This window comes from Solanum pennellii, chromosome 9 (assembly GCF_001406875.1).
Source record: "Solanum pennellii chromosome 9, SPENNV200".
NCBI classification, from domain to species: Eukaryota; Viridiplantae; Streptophyta; class Magnoliopsida; order Solanales; family Solanaceae; genus Solanum; species Solanum pennellii.
This window is the reverse complement of record NC_028645.1, coordinates 76,332,159-76,352,469: the sequence shown is the minus strand read 5'-3', so window position 1 is coordinate 76,352,469 and position 20,311 is coordinate 76,332,159. Positions and strand designations below refer to the sequence as shown.

Below are 20,311 nucleotides of genomic sequence, written 5' to 3'. Positions count from 1 at the left end.
GAAGTTTTAATTTCAAATATCTAATTCAATATACGGACTTCCTTTGAAAAAACGTGTTTTTTTTTTATGAAACTTAAGCTATACAAAGAAGGAATTTGATTTTACAAGTTAGGTAACGATCGATATAGACAAAAACTCTAAATAAGTTAACATTCTCACAAATAATTGAAAGGAAGCTACCTTAGTTAACTAGCATAAAATCATGAGGATTTGCATTTATCTCATTTATAATGCTTGTTATATAGACAATTTTTTCATCTACATCGACTTAAAATCCTTTTTTTCTTCTTCTTTTATGTCTCTTGATCTGTGATTTTGTCTTCTTTCCATTAAAAAAAGACATTGTATGACAATTACGTTCATTTAGGAAGTTCGATTTTTAATGTTATATAAATGATTTGGGGAACGAACCTCATTAATTCAATCAAGAAGCATGATGTTTTTCTATATTATCCACAATTGGTTGTAAAATGAATTAATAAAATTATCTTTTTATTTATAATTTTGTAACAAGCGCGTAAACATGAAAGTGGTCATTTATAAGTTACGATGAATTAACCAACTTTTAAGCCAATCCAGACGACAATCTCTTCTCAATTCCCATTTGTCTTCCTTCACAGTGATGTCTTTCAACTCTTCCCGAGGATACATGTAACTCTCCATATGTATATTCATTTTATTCATAATTTATGTTGTGTATTAGACATCATTACAATAACTCTACTAATGTTTTTTCCATTCATTCTGTTAACATATGACTATCTGTATATATAAAATTCGAAGCACCTTTTGCCTCCTTTTAAATATACGAAAACAATTAAATGACATACATCCGCCATCAAGTCAAATAAACCAAAAAGAACATCAATACTAGATGCGGGTTTGAATTGTTGACATGCAATCTGAGTTACAATACATAACTTATTGATTCACATCAACACCGGCTAGACAAAGACGCCTTAATAACTACGAGTAGAAAGCAATACTGGAGAACATAAATGGCTAGTACTTTTGAGCTGGTTTTTGGGTAGGAAGCAAACCAAAACGCTTCTTCAGAAGCACTCTTTGCCTTGAAAATTTATCATCAGGTGAAAAGCGGGCTGCAAAAAACAGACGCCAGGAAAGATCAATAACAGCAAGAAACAGGCATGTTAAAGTATGAGTTAGAAGTTACAAAACACATCACTTTTTGTACTCTCAAAGCCAGCATAGATACAATAGATGAAGAGGACTAGATTACCTGGGTGAGCAGATTGTGTGGCCAAACCCAGTGGTGACTCTTTCTACATTTATAAAAAGTAAAACAAGTCAGGCCTCAATCCATGTTTAAGAAGTACAAGCAAAACTCATCTTTAAATATATATGCAACACTCAAGAAAGCGAAGATACTATTTGGGGTTTAAAGAGCAACAGCAGGTCAAAAAAGAATATAATAACAGCCAAGTTGAGTCAGGATCTTTCATTACTAATGACAATTTCCAGCTTGTTGATAAAACTCGTGAATATATGAGAGTTGATTCTCTCAATATGTGCTATTGGTTAGCAGTTTCAAAAGAAAAATATATGCTATGGGTTAGACACTGAAAATGTTGTCAAGCAAATCTCCTTGTCACCCCTATTCACCCAAACCAAAATCTAAAAAAAAAAATAGACTTGTGTAGGAGGACACCACCCAACTAAGAAGGCCACTTCAGACTGAATACCCATTTGAATAATAAAATTCAGGAACTAGCCTCAAATGTTTCATCTTTTCAGGTTGAAAAAAGTATGGCGATATTCAGGCAATACTTGTTCTATTATGTACACCTGAAAGCAGTGTTCCACTCAAGGGCATCTCATCTCTAGCTAAACTTGTTAGTAGACAACAAAACTCAGACTCAAATACTTGTCCCAGGCATATGCAGAATTCTATTAAGTACTATTATTACAGGCAAGCTGCCTAATAACTTCACTCATCTAAGATTTAGCTTATGAATGACGTAACTTACTTAACACAGCCCACTGTTATGGCTAAGGACATAGCAACTTTAAGGACAGAAGTCTTATAACCAACACGAAAATAAAAATGACAGTCAAACCTTCTAGTAGTAGAAAGCCTAAAAAGTTAGTGTTATCTAATAGTTCCCCGATGTGCCCCATTAAGTCTTAGCCCAAGTGCCTAACCATCAATTGAGATCCTAAAACCAAAAGCTCTCGGTTTCTCTTAAGTGTGTGACTCTTCCTAATATCTTGGTTTCTCTACAAGTGTGTTATAGAGCGCTAGTTACACTAAGGGCAATTGCAAAAATGCAGATATATCATTTAACCCTGATAATTAAACAGAAAAAGGGTATAAACCAATAACTGCATCTCAGATAAACCCGTTATACTACTATATGAATGATGTGCCATTGTCTTCTACATATAATTAAAAGATTAAAGTACAGAAGAGATTTCCTTTTGTCCATAAAACACTTAAGCTCTCATTTTCAGGTTCAATACAAAACAAAAAAAGGGTTCCCTTGCTATATAATTTTTGTATGACAAGGGAAACCGCACAGGGTAAACCCCGCTCTATGGGTAACCCTGAGTTCGACCCAAGAAAGCCAAAGCACCCCTGCTGTCTCTGGCAAGGAGTTTCGTGCTTGAACTTAAGACCATTATGGGTAAACCACACTAGGCTCGTACAACGAGTTCGACCTAGAAAGCCAAACACCCCTGCTGTCTCAGGCAAGGAGTTTGGTACATATGGAGGTCCCAAGCCAAACTATCTGAGCCACACCGAAGGGAAAGGGTTTAGGGTTCCTATTATACATGAGTAAGAGAAAAAGCTGCATACTTCCTAAATAAACAATACACGATTTGCTGAAGAGATATACCTTAGTGGTGTAAACTTTGTCACCATTCTCATTGATGTAAAACTGGAGATACATCTTCTCTAATATTTCACCTGTTTACAATACACCCAAAAACCAGAAAAAACTCAGCGTTAAACAACAAAACAGAACACAAACAGAGACAATCAAAATGAAAAAACACAAAACACCCAATTGAAATTGAACAAAAAAGATTGAATCTTTGAGTACCTGAGCAACTTCCGGCTGGATATTTTTAATGGATTGATACTGAACAGTTATTAGGGTTCCATCCTTATAAAGAAAAACGCGGAAAAAGATAGGGACATAAAAGGAATAATGAAAATATAATGAGGACAAAATAGTAAATTAACAGAGTCCAACACGTCTCGCCTACCAATGTCACCTTTCTTCTTCACTCCGAAAAAGCTGAAAGACTGAATTTTTCTTTGATCTTCCATTGTTAGCGTAGCTTCAAAGACAATGTCGTTCGAGGAGGATGAAGAATCGTTTGAGCACACGCTCCTTGTGGTGCGTGAGGTGTCTGTTTTCAAAATCCCGCCGCGTCCGACGAGCGGTGGTTACAAGTGTGGTGAATGGCTACAATCCGATAAGATCTGGACGGGTCGGCTCCGGGTTGTATCCTGTAAGGAACGTTGTGAGATCCGACTGGAGGATCCGAACTCAGCTGAGCTGTTCGCGGCGTGTTTTGTGCCACCGGGACAGAGAGAGAGCTCGGTGGAATCGGTGTTGGATTCGTCGAGGTACTTCGTGTTGAAGATCGAGGATGGGAGAGGGAAACATGCGTTCATTGGACTAGGGTTTAACGAAAGGAATGAAGCATTTGATTTCAATGTGGCGTTATCTGATCATGAGAAGTATGTCAAGAGAGAGCATGAGAAGGAAGTTGGAGATGGTGAAGCTGGTGATGATAATCACATTGATATTCATCCTGCTGTCAATCACCGATTGAAGGTATTCGATTTTCGAAATTTCTTTTACAGTTGCTTAGAGAGGATAATTTAGAAGTAAATGATTGCACTGCTATTTGTTACTGGATACTCCCGAATGATAGATCAGCCTACAATAACTACATTTTTTACTCCCATAGGAAGTTTCTGAATAACCACAATAACCCTGTGTAATCGCACGAGTGAGGTCTAGAAGAGATAGAGAGGATGTTTCTGAATTCTGATAGACCCGCGGCTGAAGTTTGTTAATAACTGTTTATTTGATAACGAACAAGGAATATCTGCGAGGGGTAATTCATTATGTTTCGATTATATAATGAGAGCTGGATTTAGTGATCAAGATAGATAGGAATTGAAGCTAATATCGGACTAATTCAAGCACGTGCTTATGGAACAGGCAAAAGAAAGGATGAGACTTATTTCGCAAATCTAATAGCTTCAAATATCTCTAGAGCTTTGGAGATTCTTTTACAATGACTACACCTTTTGCTTTCCTAGTGTCTGTGAGCATAAAATTACCTGGCTTGTTTGATTATCAAGCAATCGTGTTCATCTGATTGGGTGTTTTGTTTCTTTTTTAGCTGTAAGTACTGATGCAAGGAAAACTATGATGTTATGTGGATTCCTGCCCGATGATTTGTTTCCCTGATTTGGTTTCTTGTTATGCCCTTCATTTCTCCAGTTCCTTCATCTTCTTATTCAGACTTAATGTTGCCTGCTCTGTTCCAATATGGCATAGCAATATGTTTACGTCGTGGTTTGTGTTGATATTTTTGTTCAAACGCAACTCTTTTAGTAATTGTTGTCGTCATTGGATTGTCCTCGATAACAATCTTTGCTAGTATTTTTTATTGGGAATAACTTTTGGTAGTTTGGTGTATAGGAAGGTGAAACAATCCGGATAAATGTGAAGAACAAACCATCTAGTGGGACAGGCATGCTTTCGGCTGTGGGATTGGCGGCTGGAACAACAGGAGCTGTGAAAAGAATGCCAGCCCTTGCGCCTCCACCTAGTGGAGGTAATAAGATCAGGTCTCCTCTTCTACCCCCTCCAAATGATCCAGTTACGTCTCGAAAGACTTCTACTACTCCCAGTATTGATTTCAAGGGGTCAAAGGAAAATGCTAGGCATTCCACTGATCCACTTTCAAATCTCTCTCAAATTGAGGTATTTTCATATCCCCTTCGTAATTTTCCTTATGAAGGTGCTAGCTCTTTGCATATTGCTAAACCTTAAATGCCAAGCCCTTTGCAAGAAGTAAAGGCTAACAGTAACTTTGATCAACAAAACTACCTAAGAAAACCTTTGAAATCTTTTGGTCACTTGGTTTTGCTGTTGTTTCCTGCTCTAATTAATAATTCTTCTGCAAATATTGATGACAAATCTTTTGCTATCGAGGTGTTAGAATTAAAAGATAACTTCTATGTGTTGATTTTACAATCAAGTTGGAAGACACCTATTGAACAGTCTGGTTGCTCTATTTATAGAACAAAAGATCATGTGTCATCACATGTTGATTGGAACTTGAGAATCTTAACCTATAGTTCTGTGGGGTGTCAGTTTCGATTTATATTGTTCATCTATGATTCATTTTGTCTGTTTTGATGACTACATTTCATGATGAAGTGAGCAAGTCTTTTAATAGCAAACATTCTTATTGGCATCTACAGAGAAGCCTTCCTTCTGCCACTGGATCTGGATCAAGTAAAACTAAAACCACAGCAGCTGGATGGGCAGCGTTTTGATTTTTTTTGTGTGTTAAATATGGTTGACATGTATGATTGCTGTTGTATTACCATAGAAAAATACACCGGGATTCAGAAAATGGAAGAGATATTTCATGGTAGTTTTTTTCCTCGCGTTTTGGAATATAATTGCAATGGAATATGTTAATGTACTGGCTTGACGCTTCTTTATTACATGCAATAAAGAAAATATCTTATATTACATACATCTGTCGAAGCTTTGTTGAAGTAACTGATATCTTGCAGTGACATGATTTAGTACATGTTATTTAAGAATTCAAGTGCTTGGTTTGATCCATTAGCTTATATGATTTATTAGAGATGTTTTATTTTGTCGTGTTCTTTTCTAAAGCTCCTAAGGTTTTTGCCATCCCTCAGATGGGATACTCCCCCATCTCAGTCAGTTTAGTTTGATTTGTGAATTCGAGGGTCAAACTAACTAATTTTCAAATTTCGACATAAAATTTTTATTTGACTATTCAAACAGCAAGCAAGACAAACAAACAAATTGAGATGGTTGAGACTAAACGATGTCTTCCACCTGCTGCAACTCTTGCCTATTTACTAGTATCGAATTTACTAATTCAAGGAATTTCGACAAAACAATAAGACTAATGGATGTGCCATACTGTAACCAAATGAAACGAGCAGGTATTGTATAAGTGTCTTTAAGTAAGACCAAGCAAAAGATCATCTTTTCTTTTTTGGGGACGGCTTAATATCCAAGTATCAACTGATCCCTGCTACAAAGAAAAATCAATGATTTACGGGAAGCAGAAAATTATCCAACTATGTACACTGCCCATAGAACCTAGACCAAAGATGCTGAGAACTAATAAGAAAGTCACTCAGCCTAACGAATAAGTCACCTTGACCCTCCTCAAAGGAATGGCAGACTTTCAACTGAGAAAATTTGTATCGCTCGAGATTTTCCAACTGCTATACATCATATGTTCAAAACTAGGAATGCATTACTGATCCTGATATTCAGGCTTTAGAACCCAGAAAGATCCACTGGGGTTTTTCTCAAGAATCGCTATTTCCTTCAATAGATTTTTGAAAAGGGGCAGGTCCTTTGATGGTACCCTGTCCCTGAAATAATCTACGATACTGGCTGAAGTGGTTTTTCCACCTCTCTGTTGTATAAATGTACAAATCTGGCGAACCAACACTTCTGGCTGAACCACAGAGCTAGAAGATGCACTCCGGTTCCCATTACTTACAGATCCTGCTCTGCTGTTGGAGGTTGAAGCTGGCGTACCAAACTGATGTACAAGTCCATCACTAACAGCTTTCTCTTGGTTCCCCCTTATCTTAGCCAATAACTCGGCTGAAGACAATGCTTTTCCAGCAGATGCCCCTGCAGGAAAAGCATTTCCCCTAATAGCATCATAGCCATTCAAGGATTCTTCAGATGATTTACTGGTTAGTTGAGGATTAACAGTAGAACCAAATTTCTTTTTAGCAGATGATGGCCCTCCAGCAGCTCCTGATTTGCCAGTCCAGGTTGGCACTGCTACACTTTCTCGGCTTCGAAGCATTCTTGATTGACGCAGTGCTTCTGCAGCTCTCTGAGCTACTTGGGATGCCTGCTCTTCTAGCTTCAACTTTTCTTCATCATGAGCATTCATGATAGCATCATGGTTCATCGCACTCTGGTAAAGCACAAAATATGAATAAGCTAAGTAAAACAAAGAAATCACTGATAAATAAAGGTGACCAAGCTTCAAATTACGTTGAAAGAGAAGTTACTTCGCTTAATCTTTCTCTTAAATCCAAAAGCTACCCTTCTACAGAACTGAACTGGGTTCAACACAAGCAAAGATAATTGATAAAATCTCCCCTTTCCTGAGACCACCCCAAACCCAAAAAGAAGACAGATGATAAGAGCAAAAGATCTAAAGCATTTAGACACAGAGATCAACTTGATCTCAAGAGCACCAACAGCACACAGTGACATATGGACTGGGGGTGGCTGGGAACACGAAGCCTACTGAGAAATGACTAGCAAAAAATAGAGAACTTACATGGATCCCATGAGCGTCAAAAAGACCCCGCAGGATACTTGTTTCTTCATCTAACTCCCCATTGTTGTTATCATCTCCCGCTTTTCCCTTGGGATCTGAGTTGTCTGCCTCTCCAATCTTGGAATTATCATCCTTTACCGCCGGTGCTTGAAAAGATAGTCTCTCTCGACTATCTGGAGCCCCAACAATGTTCACATCTACAGATACCTGGCTGAAAATACTAGATGTTTCTGTAGACCCCCCATTTCCATCATCATTTAATGTAAAGAGATCCTTCATATCTCTTGCTTTGAAAAATCTTCTTTGCTGTGGGTTTTTCAATATCTTGTTGGTAAGAAAGTGCTTATAAATCTGTCGATGATACACCTTCTCCTCAATGGTTCCTCGGGTAATCAATCTATACACAGTAACATCTTTTTTCTGACCAATACGCCAAGCACGCTCCCTGGCCTGTCCTACGATAAGGTCGCTATTAAAAACATTGAGCAAATATCACTATATTACTTAGACATCCACCCCCACCTTATAAAAAAAATATTACGTACGTCCACCCTAGTTCAATAGAACTCAATAAACCTCTCATCTCTTCTAATTTGACAAATATCTGAGACCACCTCTTATTTGCCTTCACTTGTTTGTTTTTATTTATATGACTACTGTTTAATTACACTGACAAAGCAACAAGCTACCAGTATTATCCTCTGTAAGGAAATTTCAAAGAGAAAAATATATTTGGGTCCAAATTTGCCCTTCAAAGTTACTGTATTTTAATCAGAGACAGGCTCTTCTTATCCAATTCAAAAAAAAAAAAAAAAATTCCACAGCCCCCCAAACCGCACTCTACTGATTTATCTTATATATGAACCTGTTCTCACAATTTTATTGTAAGATGTGTCCTCAACATCTGGGCGGGTTCGCTACCTTAAACTTGTTTCTGCATCCCTCAACGTTTCCTTTACATTTTTTTTTAATATTCAATCATCTAATTTTAAAAGTAAGAAATTTTCCAAGCACCATTAGTTAAGGGGCTAAAGTATGAGAAGCAATATTTGAAGTTCAACAACACAAAACAGCCTATTGTCGAGGGATCAAGAATTTCATTTTCTCCATAATTCGAAAATCAATAACAAAAGGATAAGAGTAGAAGTACCTGCATATCAGTTGATGGATTCCAGTCTGGGTCAAAAATGATAACTCTATTAGCCCCAGTCAAGTTTGTCCCCAGACCACCAACTTTTGTTGTCAAGATGAAGATAAAAATATCATCTGTATTGTTAAATTCATCTATCAAAACCATCCTCTGCTTTACAGGAGTGACACCATCCATTCGTCTATAATTGTACTCACAAGTAACCAGAAATCTCTCAAGAATATCAAGCATCTGTTGAGTTTGAGAAAAAAGGAGAACACGGTGCCCCTGTTCCTTCCATACCTTAAGCACTTCTGCAACAACTTTCATTTTTCCGCTGCGTTCAGGGTTCCCGTAATCTGGATCTGTACTGGAGTGTTCTCTTTCAAGAAGATCGGGATGGTTGCAAATTTTACGCATTACATCAATTCCAGACAGAGAGTTCCTGCTCCCATCAAAGATCTGTTCAACCTCAGAGCTAGCAAGAAAAGCTCGGTAAACAGATCGCTGCTCTTTAGTGAGGCTACAGAAGAGGACATGCTCAGCTTTCTTAGGGAGATTAGCATTAACATCAGCTTTCATCCTCCGGAGGAGGTAAGGCATGATTAAATCCCGCAACACCACAGCACATCTGCACATCAACAGTGTAAAGCCACAAAAAATTAACCACAAAATTCAACGCCCCATCCCCTTGTGAGGACCACCTCGGATCCCCTCAAGGGTCCAACATGTGCCAATCAGCCAGGGTTTAGCAATAAATTAAAGGATTACAAGCAATCCAAAGTTCTGATCAGTATATTCCCATTTTTAGCTTCCTTTACTTCAATTTTGTCCTCAGAAAAGTCGGCACAAGAGGGAGAATAGGTTGTCCTGGACCACTATAGCTTTCCTTCTTCCTCATCTTTAATAAGTTCATCCAGAATTAAATACAAATACAAAAAAATAGATAGATAGATAGATAGTCCCTTCGCTGACTTGAAAGCTAAAAATCAAGAGCAGAAAGTAACTACAGAAACCTACATAGCTCTATTATGGGATAAAACACCAACCTGTAAGCTGTGGAAACTTGCAACGGTGTTGCATTAGCATAACCTCCAACAGATATGGGAACAGCAAATTCAGCCTCAAACACAGGTAGAACTCCTAACTTTCCAGGAAAAACGAAATCAAACAATGACCACAGTTCACTCAACTTGTTTTGAATTGGAGCCCCTGTCATTATGATACGGTGAACAGTCTGGAGCTGCTTGCATACAAGAGTAACTTCAGCATTTGGGTTCCGAATTCTATGTCCTTCATCTAAAACTGCATAACCCCATTCGATATCAAGTAATTTTTCTCCCAATAGACGGAGTTGTTCATAAGTGGTGATCAATAGCCCAGAATTTGATCTTACAACACGAGCAATAACGGGATCCCATTTTTTGGAAGTCCTGGAAGATTTTTTTCCTTCAGTCTCACTATCGAGCAGATCTTCGCTTTCATAGTCACTTTCAGAATCCGATTGCTTCTTTTTACTTGATAAATCATGGGCTGAATCATGTAATATCTCCACGTGGAAGCTGGGATACCATGTTTTAGCTTCCCTCTTCCATTGCCGCAAAAGTGTGACTGGACAAATGATTATGCTTGGCTTATACATTTCGCTAAAATGCAGTGATCCAAGGAAAGACAAAACCTGTATGGTTTTACCAAGACCCATCTCATCTCCAATTATCCCACCAGCTCTTTGACAGTGAAGTTCCCACAACCACTGTACACCAACCTTCTGATAGTCAAAAAGTTTGTTAAAGATAGTTTCCGGGATTCTGAATCCACCTTCAAGTGCAACGAAAGAAGATTCTACATCTTCAGTATCCTCTGTGTTGTCCTCATGACTGGAGGTATTGACATCTTCAGCAGAAGACAAACAGACAAACTTTAGTACCTTATATATATATATCTTTGTCCATACAATTTTCATGTGTGAATTTTACAAACCCCCCCCCCCCCAAAAAAAAACAATATCTTTCTGCTTGGACACCAAAATGTTTGAGGAACCATATAGCCAAATACAGAAAGATTCAAACTACCAGTCTAATATTTTGACATATGAGCATTAAAAGCTAGTGTTTCTATCAAGCTTAAGAATCATTACTGATACTACTACATCAGGCTTAATAAAAGTTAGTCAAAAACATGAAACAGATACGAGTTCTAGCAATAGACCCTCTAAAATACATTTCAGATATTAGCTTACTATCCCATCTTGACACTAGAATAAACATACCATGCTGTTGGCATTGATAGGCAAAGCTCAGCTGCAACAGAGTCGCATTATGAAGCTATTCATGTTTGGAGGAAAATATATCAGGAGCAAAGAAAACCATAAAACTAATATAATTCCTAGAGAAGAATTTGCAATGCACCTCGAATATTAGCTAAAAGTCAAATACTTATACAGTAAGGGAGGAGAATATATCACAAAATAGCAATCTGTTCTGTAATTTCTTTTTATTTTTTTTGATGAAGTATCTGTTCTGTAATTATTAGCAATACAAGAGTGTGCGGACAAACACATGGCACACACATTTTGTGATCAGTGACCCAATTGTGTTCCAGGTTCAAAACTTATGGAGTATGGATGGGCATACAACCAAAAACCCAACCGAACCAAATTTTTTGGTTTTTTGGTTTCGGCTTTTCAGGTTAGTTGGAAGCAATTCAGCCTCCAAAATAGATACTCTCTTCTTTCTCCGATAGATTTCAAAGAGTCACTGCCTTTTTAATCTTTTTTTACTTATTTTGTTTTACGTTATTCGTCTGATTGTATTTGTTTTTTCATTTGATATTTTATAGTAAGCTGTGAGGTGACAATTAAAATGTGAATATCATCCTTCTTTTCCCTAAATCAATTTGCTGACCAGCTAATCCACATTAAGTAAAACTGTCATAAACCAAAGCAGGCCTAAACTAGCCATCCACTACCTAGCAACTAGTATCTAATGAGACTTGCACTTCAACCAAACAAAAAATCACCAACTGATGAGGCCCAAACTGAACCAATAAGCCAAACCCAACTAATATCAGTTCAGTTTCAGTTTTCACTTTTACCAACTAGAAAATCAAAGATCTTAAAACTGAACCGAACAGACTGACTGCCCATACCTATCAGGGAGTATGGCCCTCTCCCCTCAAAACACTGCTCCCACTAAAATACCATGCTTAAATCACTGATAAGGTTGAGCTCGTGATGCATGCCAAAAAATCATGCATTGTGTCCTTACTACTAACCAGTCCTAGGTCTATAGTATAGAAGCATGTGTATAAAGATACCTGATCCTTCTTCCTGCCTTTGCTCACGAGATGCCAACTTCCTCCACTTCTTGCTAGGTAACGGCCTTTTCTTCTTTCTAGTAAATTCTCCATTCTTCTCTGTAGTTATCTCTAACGATTGAGGAATTTTTAGAGGTTTTCTTAGTCTTTGAAATGGGTGTGCTGGTGCATCAAGTTTTGGTAATGATGCAGAATCAAGCAACTTGGTGCTCGGACGAGCTTGAGCTGCCTGTGAGATTGACTGGACAGCCTTGGCTATACTGGTGGAAGCAAGGTCGTCGTCCTTACTGTTTGTATCAGCTGCAGCACTTTGTCTACCAGAAGACTCTGCACCATCGATCCGACGTTCGAAGCCTTTGAGCTTGTGGAAGGGAGTTAATATTCCTTTTCTTACCAGTGCATCTCTTTCCTATGAGACAGACAATATGAGGTTAGCACGAGAGCTCTATATGTTTATATATGATAAGAGATGCATATATGTTGAATGAAGAACTTATTATTGACAAAAGAACACGCATGTAGCTTCCAGCTTACAAAATCTTTTCAATTTACAGTTTGTAAAAACCACATACTGTTTCAACAAATCCAGAAGATGCTGCAGCTAACACTGCATCAAAATCATCATCATCAACCAGAGATGCTGTCTTCCTCCGTTTGCTCTTCTTGTTGCTTGATTTCTGAACTTCTTTCACCTTTCTTTTAGATTTAGGTTGATCCTTAACAAGAGCTCTTATCAATGCATCAGGTGAAGTATCATTAGCAAAAATTGAAAGTTCTTCCCTGAGTTGAGCCTTTGTTTCAAGAAGACTTCTTAGACGATCATCAGCTAAAGCATGTTGAAGGTTTGAATCATCCAGAGGTGCCTGAATTGTCCTTTGCTCATTCTCTGTATGCGTTGCCTCGCTGCAATCATCAGTATCAGGGACTTCCTCCTCATTTCTTCTAAAGCGTTCCAAATGTTCAAAGCCATCTTTAATCGCATCTATCTCTACTTCTACTGCTCTCAATTTATTAAACAAATCTAATTTCTTATCATGTCCTTCTTCCTTTTCTTCTTTTCTTTCCTCTATCTCTTCTTCAGCAATCCCTGTAGCTTCATTACCCTCCCCAACGTGCCTTGTTGCCTGCCAGTATATAAAACAGATTGAAGTCCATCTCGTGCATGGCAATCAATTAAATAGAAAGAATTAATCAGTTTTAAGTACTAAACTGCATTATGAACATCAAAGCATCACATGAAACTAGTCAACATTCTTATCACCTAATATTTTACAGACAAGCACAATCCAACCTATGCATAAACAAACCTGGTCCAATACGTCGCGTTCAATATCTTCAGGATTCGCAGAAGTCACACCCAAACTACTGAGTAAAATCTTATCTTCCTCCTCTTCTTCCATTTCTCCTTCTTTTCCTATCGTCAAAACAATGAAAAAAACTCTTTCAGCAATACAATTCAGTTTCTCATTCCTGATATCCAAAAAATTTAAATATACAAGTGGAATGTTCATACAAGTCCTCCTTATACTATCAATAAAAATTTCAAATTTCTCATTTCTAGCGATTAAAGTAGGTAATTGTTGGTGAGAATCCACTTACCAAATAAACAAGGAAGAAATCACAGCCCTTTACAAATTCCTCGGCTCGTTTGATTGATCCACATTACTGATAGAGCCTATATGTTTTAAATACCGTTAAATCTACCCCTAATGAAACCAGAAATTGAACGAAATCATAAGCCTGATTACTCAGAACACTTCAATACGATCTTCTGTGAGAGAAACCAATTAGAGTTCCAAAATTAGGAAAAATCAATATGAACCCTAATTTGGCCAAACATTTTTTTCATCGTGGGCTTTTTCAATGCGCCTTTTATATCACCGTGTGGTGCTTCGATGGACGACCGCCATTTCGGTTTCTTGGATTCGGGGCTCCATTTTAATTCTCTCCAATTCGGGTACGTGGCTTCTTATATGCCTTTACTTGGCCAATTCCCTTATTTAAAAGAAGGAAAATATTTTTATTATATGAAAAGCAAGTGTTCAATATTTATCTGAAATAGTAAGAGCGAAAATTTAAATTTTATTCGATACTTTAAAGGTATATGATTTGGTATTTATTAGTATATTAATTATTTGATTTAAATATAATTAAAATGGAAGACTCATAAATCTTGTGAAAAGATATCAAATTATATTTAAGATTTCAAAAAGATGTTTATATATATAAGAGGAAAATAATTAATTAAGATTTATGCTATAAAGTTGTGTCTTCTTGCATGGTATAAGGTGTGCATGCCTAGGTCAACACGAGGTCTTAATATATGGAACAAGGCTACAATCGTTAAGATTTTATAGAATCTGTATGCAGAACATCTTATGAGTAAAGTGAATCGATTGCTATTATTTAAAAAAATAAAATTATTTAGAACGTCGATGATTTAAACGATATTGAAGATAGAGAAGCACATACGAGTTTTAAAGATACTAGAAGCAAAAACAACAAATATGCAAAAATACTCTATCAAAAAGCTATACATTGCAATGAAGGGTGGTTTTCAAAAGGTTCCTTGGAGAAGGATCATTTGCAACAATCGTGGATCAAATTAAATGGATATTCATAATAAGATTAAATATACTAATAGTGAGCTGGGTGTCACAAATAATCAATAGTGTATCATGTCAAATGGAGGTATCGAGTCAAGTGAACACCTCTTTTTCACTTGTGATTACCCTAAAACATATGGACAAAGTTGTTACGTTGGAAATATATAACTAGTCCAATTACACGTTGCAAAAATAGTTAAAGTGAGTCAACAAAAATACATGAGGATAGAGAGCAGCAATCACTATTTTTTGAATGAACATTGCAATCGTCACATCTAAATAAAAAAAAATCATTTAATCTTCTGGGCTAAATTCAACAAACCACATATAATAAATAAAAATATAGCGCAAAAAATTTTCTAGAAAGAATTATCTTTGAAACCTAACTTTACAAACAAATTAGTAAGACTAGATTACTATCCCTAGTGCTAGTCCCCCAAAAAATTTTTCTTTTTATATCTCAATGGCTTAGATTAATTATGGAAAAATCCTCTTTTTTCTCCTCAAAAGATTTATTACTAATTTGGAGTAATTATAATAAACAACTCTTATATTTATCTTTATGAGTCATTTCAATTATTCATTTTGATACAATAGAAGTTCATTACATTTACTATATATGAAAAATTAAATGAAATTGATACATTGTATTATGAATTTTTAAAAGTAAATCATTATTATATTTGATAATTAGCTCAATTAAAACTCAAAATATAGTTATCTTTAAAATTTTCTCTTATTAAAATTCTGAACAATATAAATTATATTTAATATGAATAAAGACAAATCATTAACGTTACGGCTACCCTATTTAACATGATTAATTGTATACTTTCTTTACCAATTCATACTTTTCTATATACTTAACTAAAAGAAAAAACAATTTGCGTTGATTTTTAGCATTAATTATTATTATATAAACAAAAGAAACAATAATAAATTAGATTATGATTTAATTCGGAGCTCCAAAAGTGAAGTGACAGGACCCGAGTAACCGACGGGGCTTTGTGGTTGGAATACAAACAGCAAGTTTGCTGAGTTGCCAGAAGAGTTAGTTAGGTAAGCGGTGATAACTTTTGAAACGGGTATAAAATACGACCCGGAAAATGCTTGTTCATATCGAAGAAGAAGATGGCAGGAGAATCAAGCAGTATTCAAGTCAATGGAATGCAATTTTCATATGATTTTCAAAGTCCCATATATTTCGATTTCAATCTCAGTGTTGCTCCCAGATCTCGATGTCTTCTTCTCGGTGCAAATGGATCAGGTACTTACTTCTTTACTCGCTGTATTTGGAAATGTATATTCATTGTCACTCTCAATTTTTACAATTTTGGATTAGGGAAAACGACCCTTTTGAAGATATTGGCGGGAAAACATATGGTCGGTGGAAAAGATGTAGTCAGGGTGCTGAATTTATCGGCTTTTCATGATACTCACCTTGTTTGTAGTGGTGATCTCGCTTACCTTGGAGAGTCTTGGAGCAAAAATGTTGGTGCTGTTGTAAGTACTTCATCATAGTCTGGTCTTGGTTCTCATGTATATTGTTTTTGTGGTTTGTTTCATGAATTGAATTATGTGATCATGGGCATATGGCAGCAGCTGCGTAGTTGTTCAACGGACTTAAGCCCTAAAGCGAGGCTCAAAAATCTGTTGAGCATTTCGCCTAACTTGATACGCGTCATTGTCGTCATCAATATTCTAAGACATATATACTTTTCCTTGCCAATTAGCCTCGTCTTACTGAATAATTGTAAAAAAAAACAAAAATATATATTTCTTTGGTTATATATTTGTCATTCATACTTATAATATCCCAGCGAATAGAAGATACTCAGCTCCGCACAACATAGGGATTTGCACACTTTCGGGAAGAACATAGAGTAGTAGAAGATCCAGCATGCAGAACACGGCGATCATTATAAATTCACGAATTAGAAATGCTGTAATATACTATTTCCCATAACTTCTCATATCAGACCAACCCACTAAAATGCAAATACTAGTTTTGGACTAAACAAGTATATAATATATATATTTATTTTTTCTAGCTTTGCACCTTTTTTCATTAAGGCCCACGCTACTTGCATTTACGCCTCAACTGACCTCGGAGCTTTTTCTGTTTGATAACACTGACTATGCCTCAGTACCAAACAAGTTGTGGCCGGCTGAATGAATTTACTCTTCTTCATTTAAGCTCATTTCATATTTTTATCATACAAATACCACAGTTGAAACAACTTTTAAAAACTATATTACTGTATGTAATTATACAAATTTCACACCCGTGGGAAGTAGTAACAGGTGCAATTGTAGTGGTGTACCCCACACCCTAAATCCTGAACTGCATTCGGGTATAATGAACAATGCACGTATCCCTAATTATACTAATGATGCTGGTTCTTGTGGTTGGAGATTTGTATGTCATCTCAATGATAACTTACTCCTTTTTCTTATCTTCTTATTTTTATCATAGTACAGAACTTCAACTTTGTTAAATAAGATCCTAGTCTAATTGAAGTTGTTTTTTGCCAAAATTCAGGGAGATATTCCACTTCAGGGAGATTTTTCAGCTGAACATATGATATTTGGAGGTGTGTAATCTCATTTTTCTGCAAGATTCCTTTTTTAATCTCCTGATGGCATTACATAATAATCTTATGTCAGATTTGTGGAGTCATGGCTACCGACTGCTTGTTATATGTCATTCAAGTGATATATTGTGACTCATACTATGAATAGACAGAATAGTTTTAGGCATCGCTTAAATTGACATGCACTCGTGACCCTTCTAGTATAGGCTTTCTCAAGTATCTTCTAAACTATTTCATCTATTACTGGAACTTCTGTCTACCAATGTGTAAAGACTTCTGATGGCTGTCAAACTTCCAATCTGATTTCCTTTGCATTTTGCACCATTCTACCTCTGGACCTAGGAGCCCATAATTAATATATATGTAACTAGGGTTACTAATTTATTGACACCATTCGGTTTTTGGACTATTCTGATGTGTGTGATTTTCTGCAAATGTGAACTTGTTCGAGTTCAAATGGAAATTGTCAACTTCTTTTTTCTGTTTTCTTTATCATGGTTTTAGTTGAAGGAGTGGATCCAGTTCGGCGAGAAAAGTTGATTGAGCTGCTGGATATTGATCTGCAGTGGCGTATGCACAAGGTATCCGATGGTCAGAGGCGTAGAGTACAAATCTGCATGGGTCTCCTTCACCCCTACAAGGTAATCTTTAATTTAGTAGGCTTACAGTCGACCATATCAGAGTTAGAAATTTGTAGACCCAAGTGATGCAATTAGAAACAGTCAATTTAGAACTGGATGGAATTAGTTATTATAAGGGATGAACTCGAAGAAGATGATAGTCAATTCAGGGTTGAAACTGGGAGTTATGGCTTGATTGATTATAGAAAAGAGAGAAGAACATATATTATTCCATGAATGAAATCAATTACATTCCTTTCCTACACTTATACAACTGGATCTACTAGTAACAGAATTTTTCTAATTGTAACTGCTACAACTAACAGCCTGTAACGAACTCTTACTAACTTGCCATCTCAGCTGCATACTTTTAAACTTGTATCACCAAGGTTGCATCAATCCCCTAGAATACTGGTCATATTCTCAGTGGACTCCCATTTTAAATTTTTTCCGAAATAGTTATGGTGCTCATTCTCATCGGTCGCCTCTCACTTATATTTTTCTTATTTTCCTTGTGGAGGGGACTTCATATCTATTTGTCTTCGAGATACATTTGTCTCATAGTCAAAAGGAAAAGGGAGGTGTGTTTTTACCTCTGAGAAAGGTCTGTTCTTTTGTCCATCTGGGGTTCCCTCCCAAGTGAGATAATAACATCCATCTGTTGCTTGCTCAATACTTAATAGTCAAACAATATGCTTACCCGTAAGGTATGTTTCATACTTAAGTCTGATAATTATCAGCAAGGTGGGTTAACTTCTTTGATGACTTAATGGAGAATCACTTTCTTGCAGGTTCTTTTAATGGATGAGGTCACCGTTGACTTAGATGTTGTTGCGAGGATGGATTTATTGGATTTCTTTAAGGAAGAATGTGAACAGGTATGCATTGTTTTCTTCTGAACTTACATGTGTGCAGAAACTAGACATTCGGGTGAATTTCGAAGAGATGTTCGATATTCCCATTGGATTTTCTCCTCTCTTTTTCATTTGTGAGAGGGCTACTGCATATCCAATCATCACTCATGTGATAGATTTTCCCTTAGCGTCGTCACCTGAAACAAAATCTTATAGAAAATTGTGAAGTACCATTTAAGCAGTCTTGAAAATTCTAATTTAGTAAGCAATAAACCATATTGAGGTTCATGTAATTAATATTGGAAACCTATTTAGATACTAATTGTGTTACAGATTCTAGTAGATGAAGGTAGACAAAAAGGTTAACTTTCTGGTTCCATGTCATGATAACACAGAGAGGAGCTACAATTGTCTATGCAACACATATATTTGATGGACTGGAGACATGGGCGACTGATCTTGTTTACATCCAAGAAGGAGTTCTCAAGAGGACTGAGAAATTACCCGAGCTTCCTGAGTTGAAGTCCTCCCCTAATTTGCTTTCAGTAGTTGAGAACTGGTTGCGTTCTGAGACCCCGATTGAGAAAAAGAAACCGGCTCCCGCTCCAGCAAAAGCTCAAAAGTCCTCTCCTTTTGGCTCTTCTCCATTTCAGTCATCTAGACATATGTCACATTATCGCTGATTTACACATCCTGTTTCCAGAGTAGAATTAAACCTTGCAGGATTGCCAATAAAAGATCAGAGCTGGTTCTTCGGTGTTTGCAGCTTTGAAAATGTTGTCGTTATCACGGGCTACACCTTTGGCTTAACTCAAAAGTAGGAACTATGGCAACTCAGGTTACATTTACATGCCGAAGCCTGACGATGTGCCTTTAGTGCAAGTATCAATAGTGTTCCATTTCCTCTATTTATAATTAGCCTGCAATTTCTTGTAACAGTAATCACAAAGTCATTGATCATTTATGTTTTTGCAGAATTATAAAGAATGGATGTCTAAGTTTTTTTTTTAAAGAAATCGATTCAAAATTTCCAAATGGATGGGTAAGTCAAGTTTAGTGCGAAGCATTTTGTGCCTGCCCTTAAATCTTAATGTGAAGTTGTTCAAATCATCATATTTCAAGCAAATGTAGGGTATATTAATTTTTTCATATTTGGTTAGTGAAAAAATAAGAGAAAACAAATTACGCAAGTGTCATTCTCATTAATTGTCTCCTCGCCATAATTCCATAGCTACCATTCCTAGCAACCCATATCTTAAAAGTAAATTTCGTTTTGACACTTTAGATCACAATATGTTTTGATTAAGCACCAGAACATATGATAGATAAAGTGTTTTAATTAGACATTTTCAATTCAAAATTTTGAAAAAGCTTTTGTGCATGCTTTCAATCGCGAATAAAGTAGATAATTATTTACTACAATATGTTACCTCCTTTTATTATATGCAATATCACTATAAAATGTATAACTCCAATGTTTCAATCGATATTTACGTGTACGATTAAAACTGAGACATATTTTATATGATTAAATTATTCACGTAATGATCACTTGTGAACGTAACTTTTCCAGGAATATGAGCCGCAAAATAAATGTCTAATAAGAACACATAGT

The 20,311-nt window shown here is 36.4% G+C and overlaps 4 protein-coding genes across 4 annotated transcripts; 2 read left to right on the top strand and 2 right to left on the bottom strand.

Moving 5' to 3' along the window:
• Nucleotides 1–769: 769 nt before the first annotated feature.
• LOC107029453 (H/ACA ribonucleoprotein complex subunit 3-like protein) lies at nucleotides 770–3,179 on the bottom strand. The gene is made up of 4 exons (XM_015230869.2): nucleotides 3,066–3,179; nucleotides 2,859–2,929; nucleotides 1,241–1,283; nucleotides 770–1,100 (listed from the first exon to the last, which is right to left on the bottom strand). Exons 2-4 carry the CDS (start codon nucleotides 2,910–2,912, stop codon nucleotides 1,003–1,005), a joined length of 195 nt encoding a protein of 64 aa, XP_015086355.1. The 5' UTR covers nucleotides 2,913–2,929; nucleotides 3,066–3,179; the 3' UTR covers nucleotides 770–1,002.
• Nucleotides 3,180–3,224: 45 nt separating this feature from the next.
• On the top strand, nucleotides 3,225–5,757 carry LOC107029255 (uncharacterized protein At1g03900-like). The gene is made up of 3 exons (XM_015230637.2): nucleotides 3,225–3,809; nucleotides 4,689–4,973; nucleotides 5,477–5,757. The coding sequence occupies exons 1-3, from the start codon at nucleotides 3,318–3,320 to the stop codon at nucleotides 5,549–5,551; spliced, it is 852 nt and encodes a 283-aa protein (XP_015086123.1). The 5' UTR covers nucleotides 3,225–3,317; the 3' UTR covers nucleotides 5,552–5,757.
• Nucleotides 5,758–6,177: 420 nt separating this feature from the next.
• LOC107031360 (protein CHROMATIN REMODELING 8) lies at nucleotides 6,178–13,904 on the bottom strand. Its single transcript, XM_015232693.2, has 8 exons — nucleotides 13,622–13,904; nucleotides 13,330–13,436; nucleotides 12,595–13,146; nucleotides 12,023–12,431; nucleotides 9,757–10,600; nucleotides 8,729–9,338; nucleotides 7,579–8,028; nucleotides 6,178–7,206 (listed from the first exon to the last, which is right to left on the bottom strand). The coding sequence occupies exons 2-8, from the start codon at nucleotides 13,420–13,422 to the stop codon at nucleotides 6,523–6,525; spliced, it is 3,642 nt and encodes a 1,213-aa protein (XP_015088179.1). The 5' UTR covers nucleotides 13,423–13,436; nucleotides 13,622–13,904; the 3' UTR covers nucleotides 6,178–6,522.
• A 1,763-nt stretch (nucleotides 13,905–15,667) lies between these two features.
• Nucleotides 15,668–19,731, top strand: LOC107031770 (ABC transporter I family member 21-like). Its single transcript, XM_015233243.2, has 6 exons — nucleotides 15,668–15,895; nucleotides 15,971–16,131; nucleotides 17,171–17,222; nucleotides 17,727–17,863; nucleotides 18,634–18,720; nucleotides 19,092–19,731. Exons 1-6 carry the CDS (start codon nucleotides 15,760–15,762, stop codon nucleotides 19,377–19,379), a joined length of 861 nt encoding a protein of 286 aa, XP_015088729.1. The 5' UTR covers nucleotides 15,668–15,759; the 3' UTR covers nucleotides 19,380–19,731.
• Nucleotides 19,732–20,311: the final 580 nt, after the last annotated feature.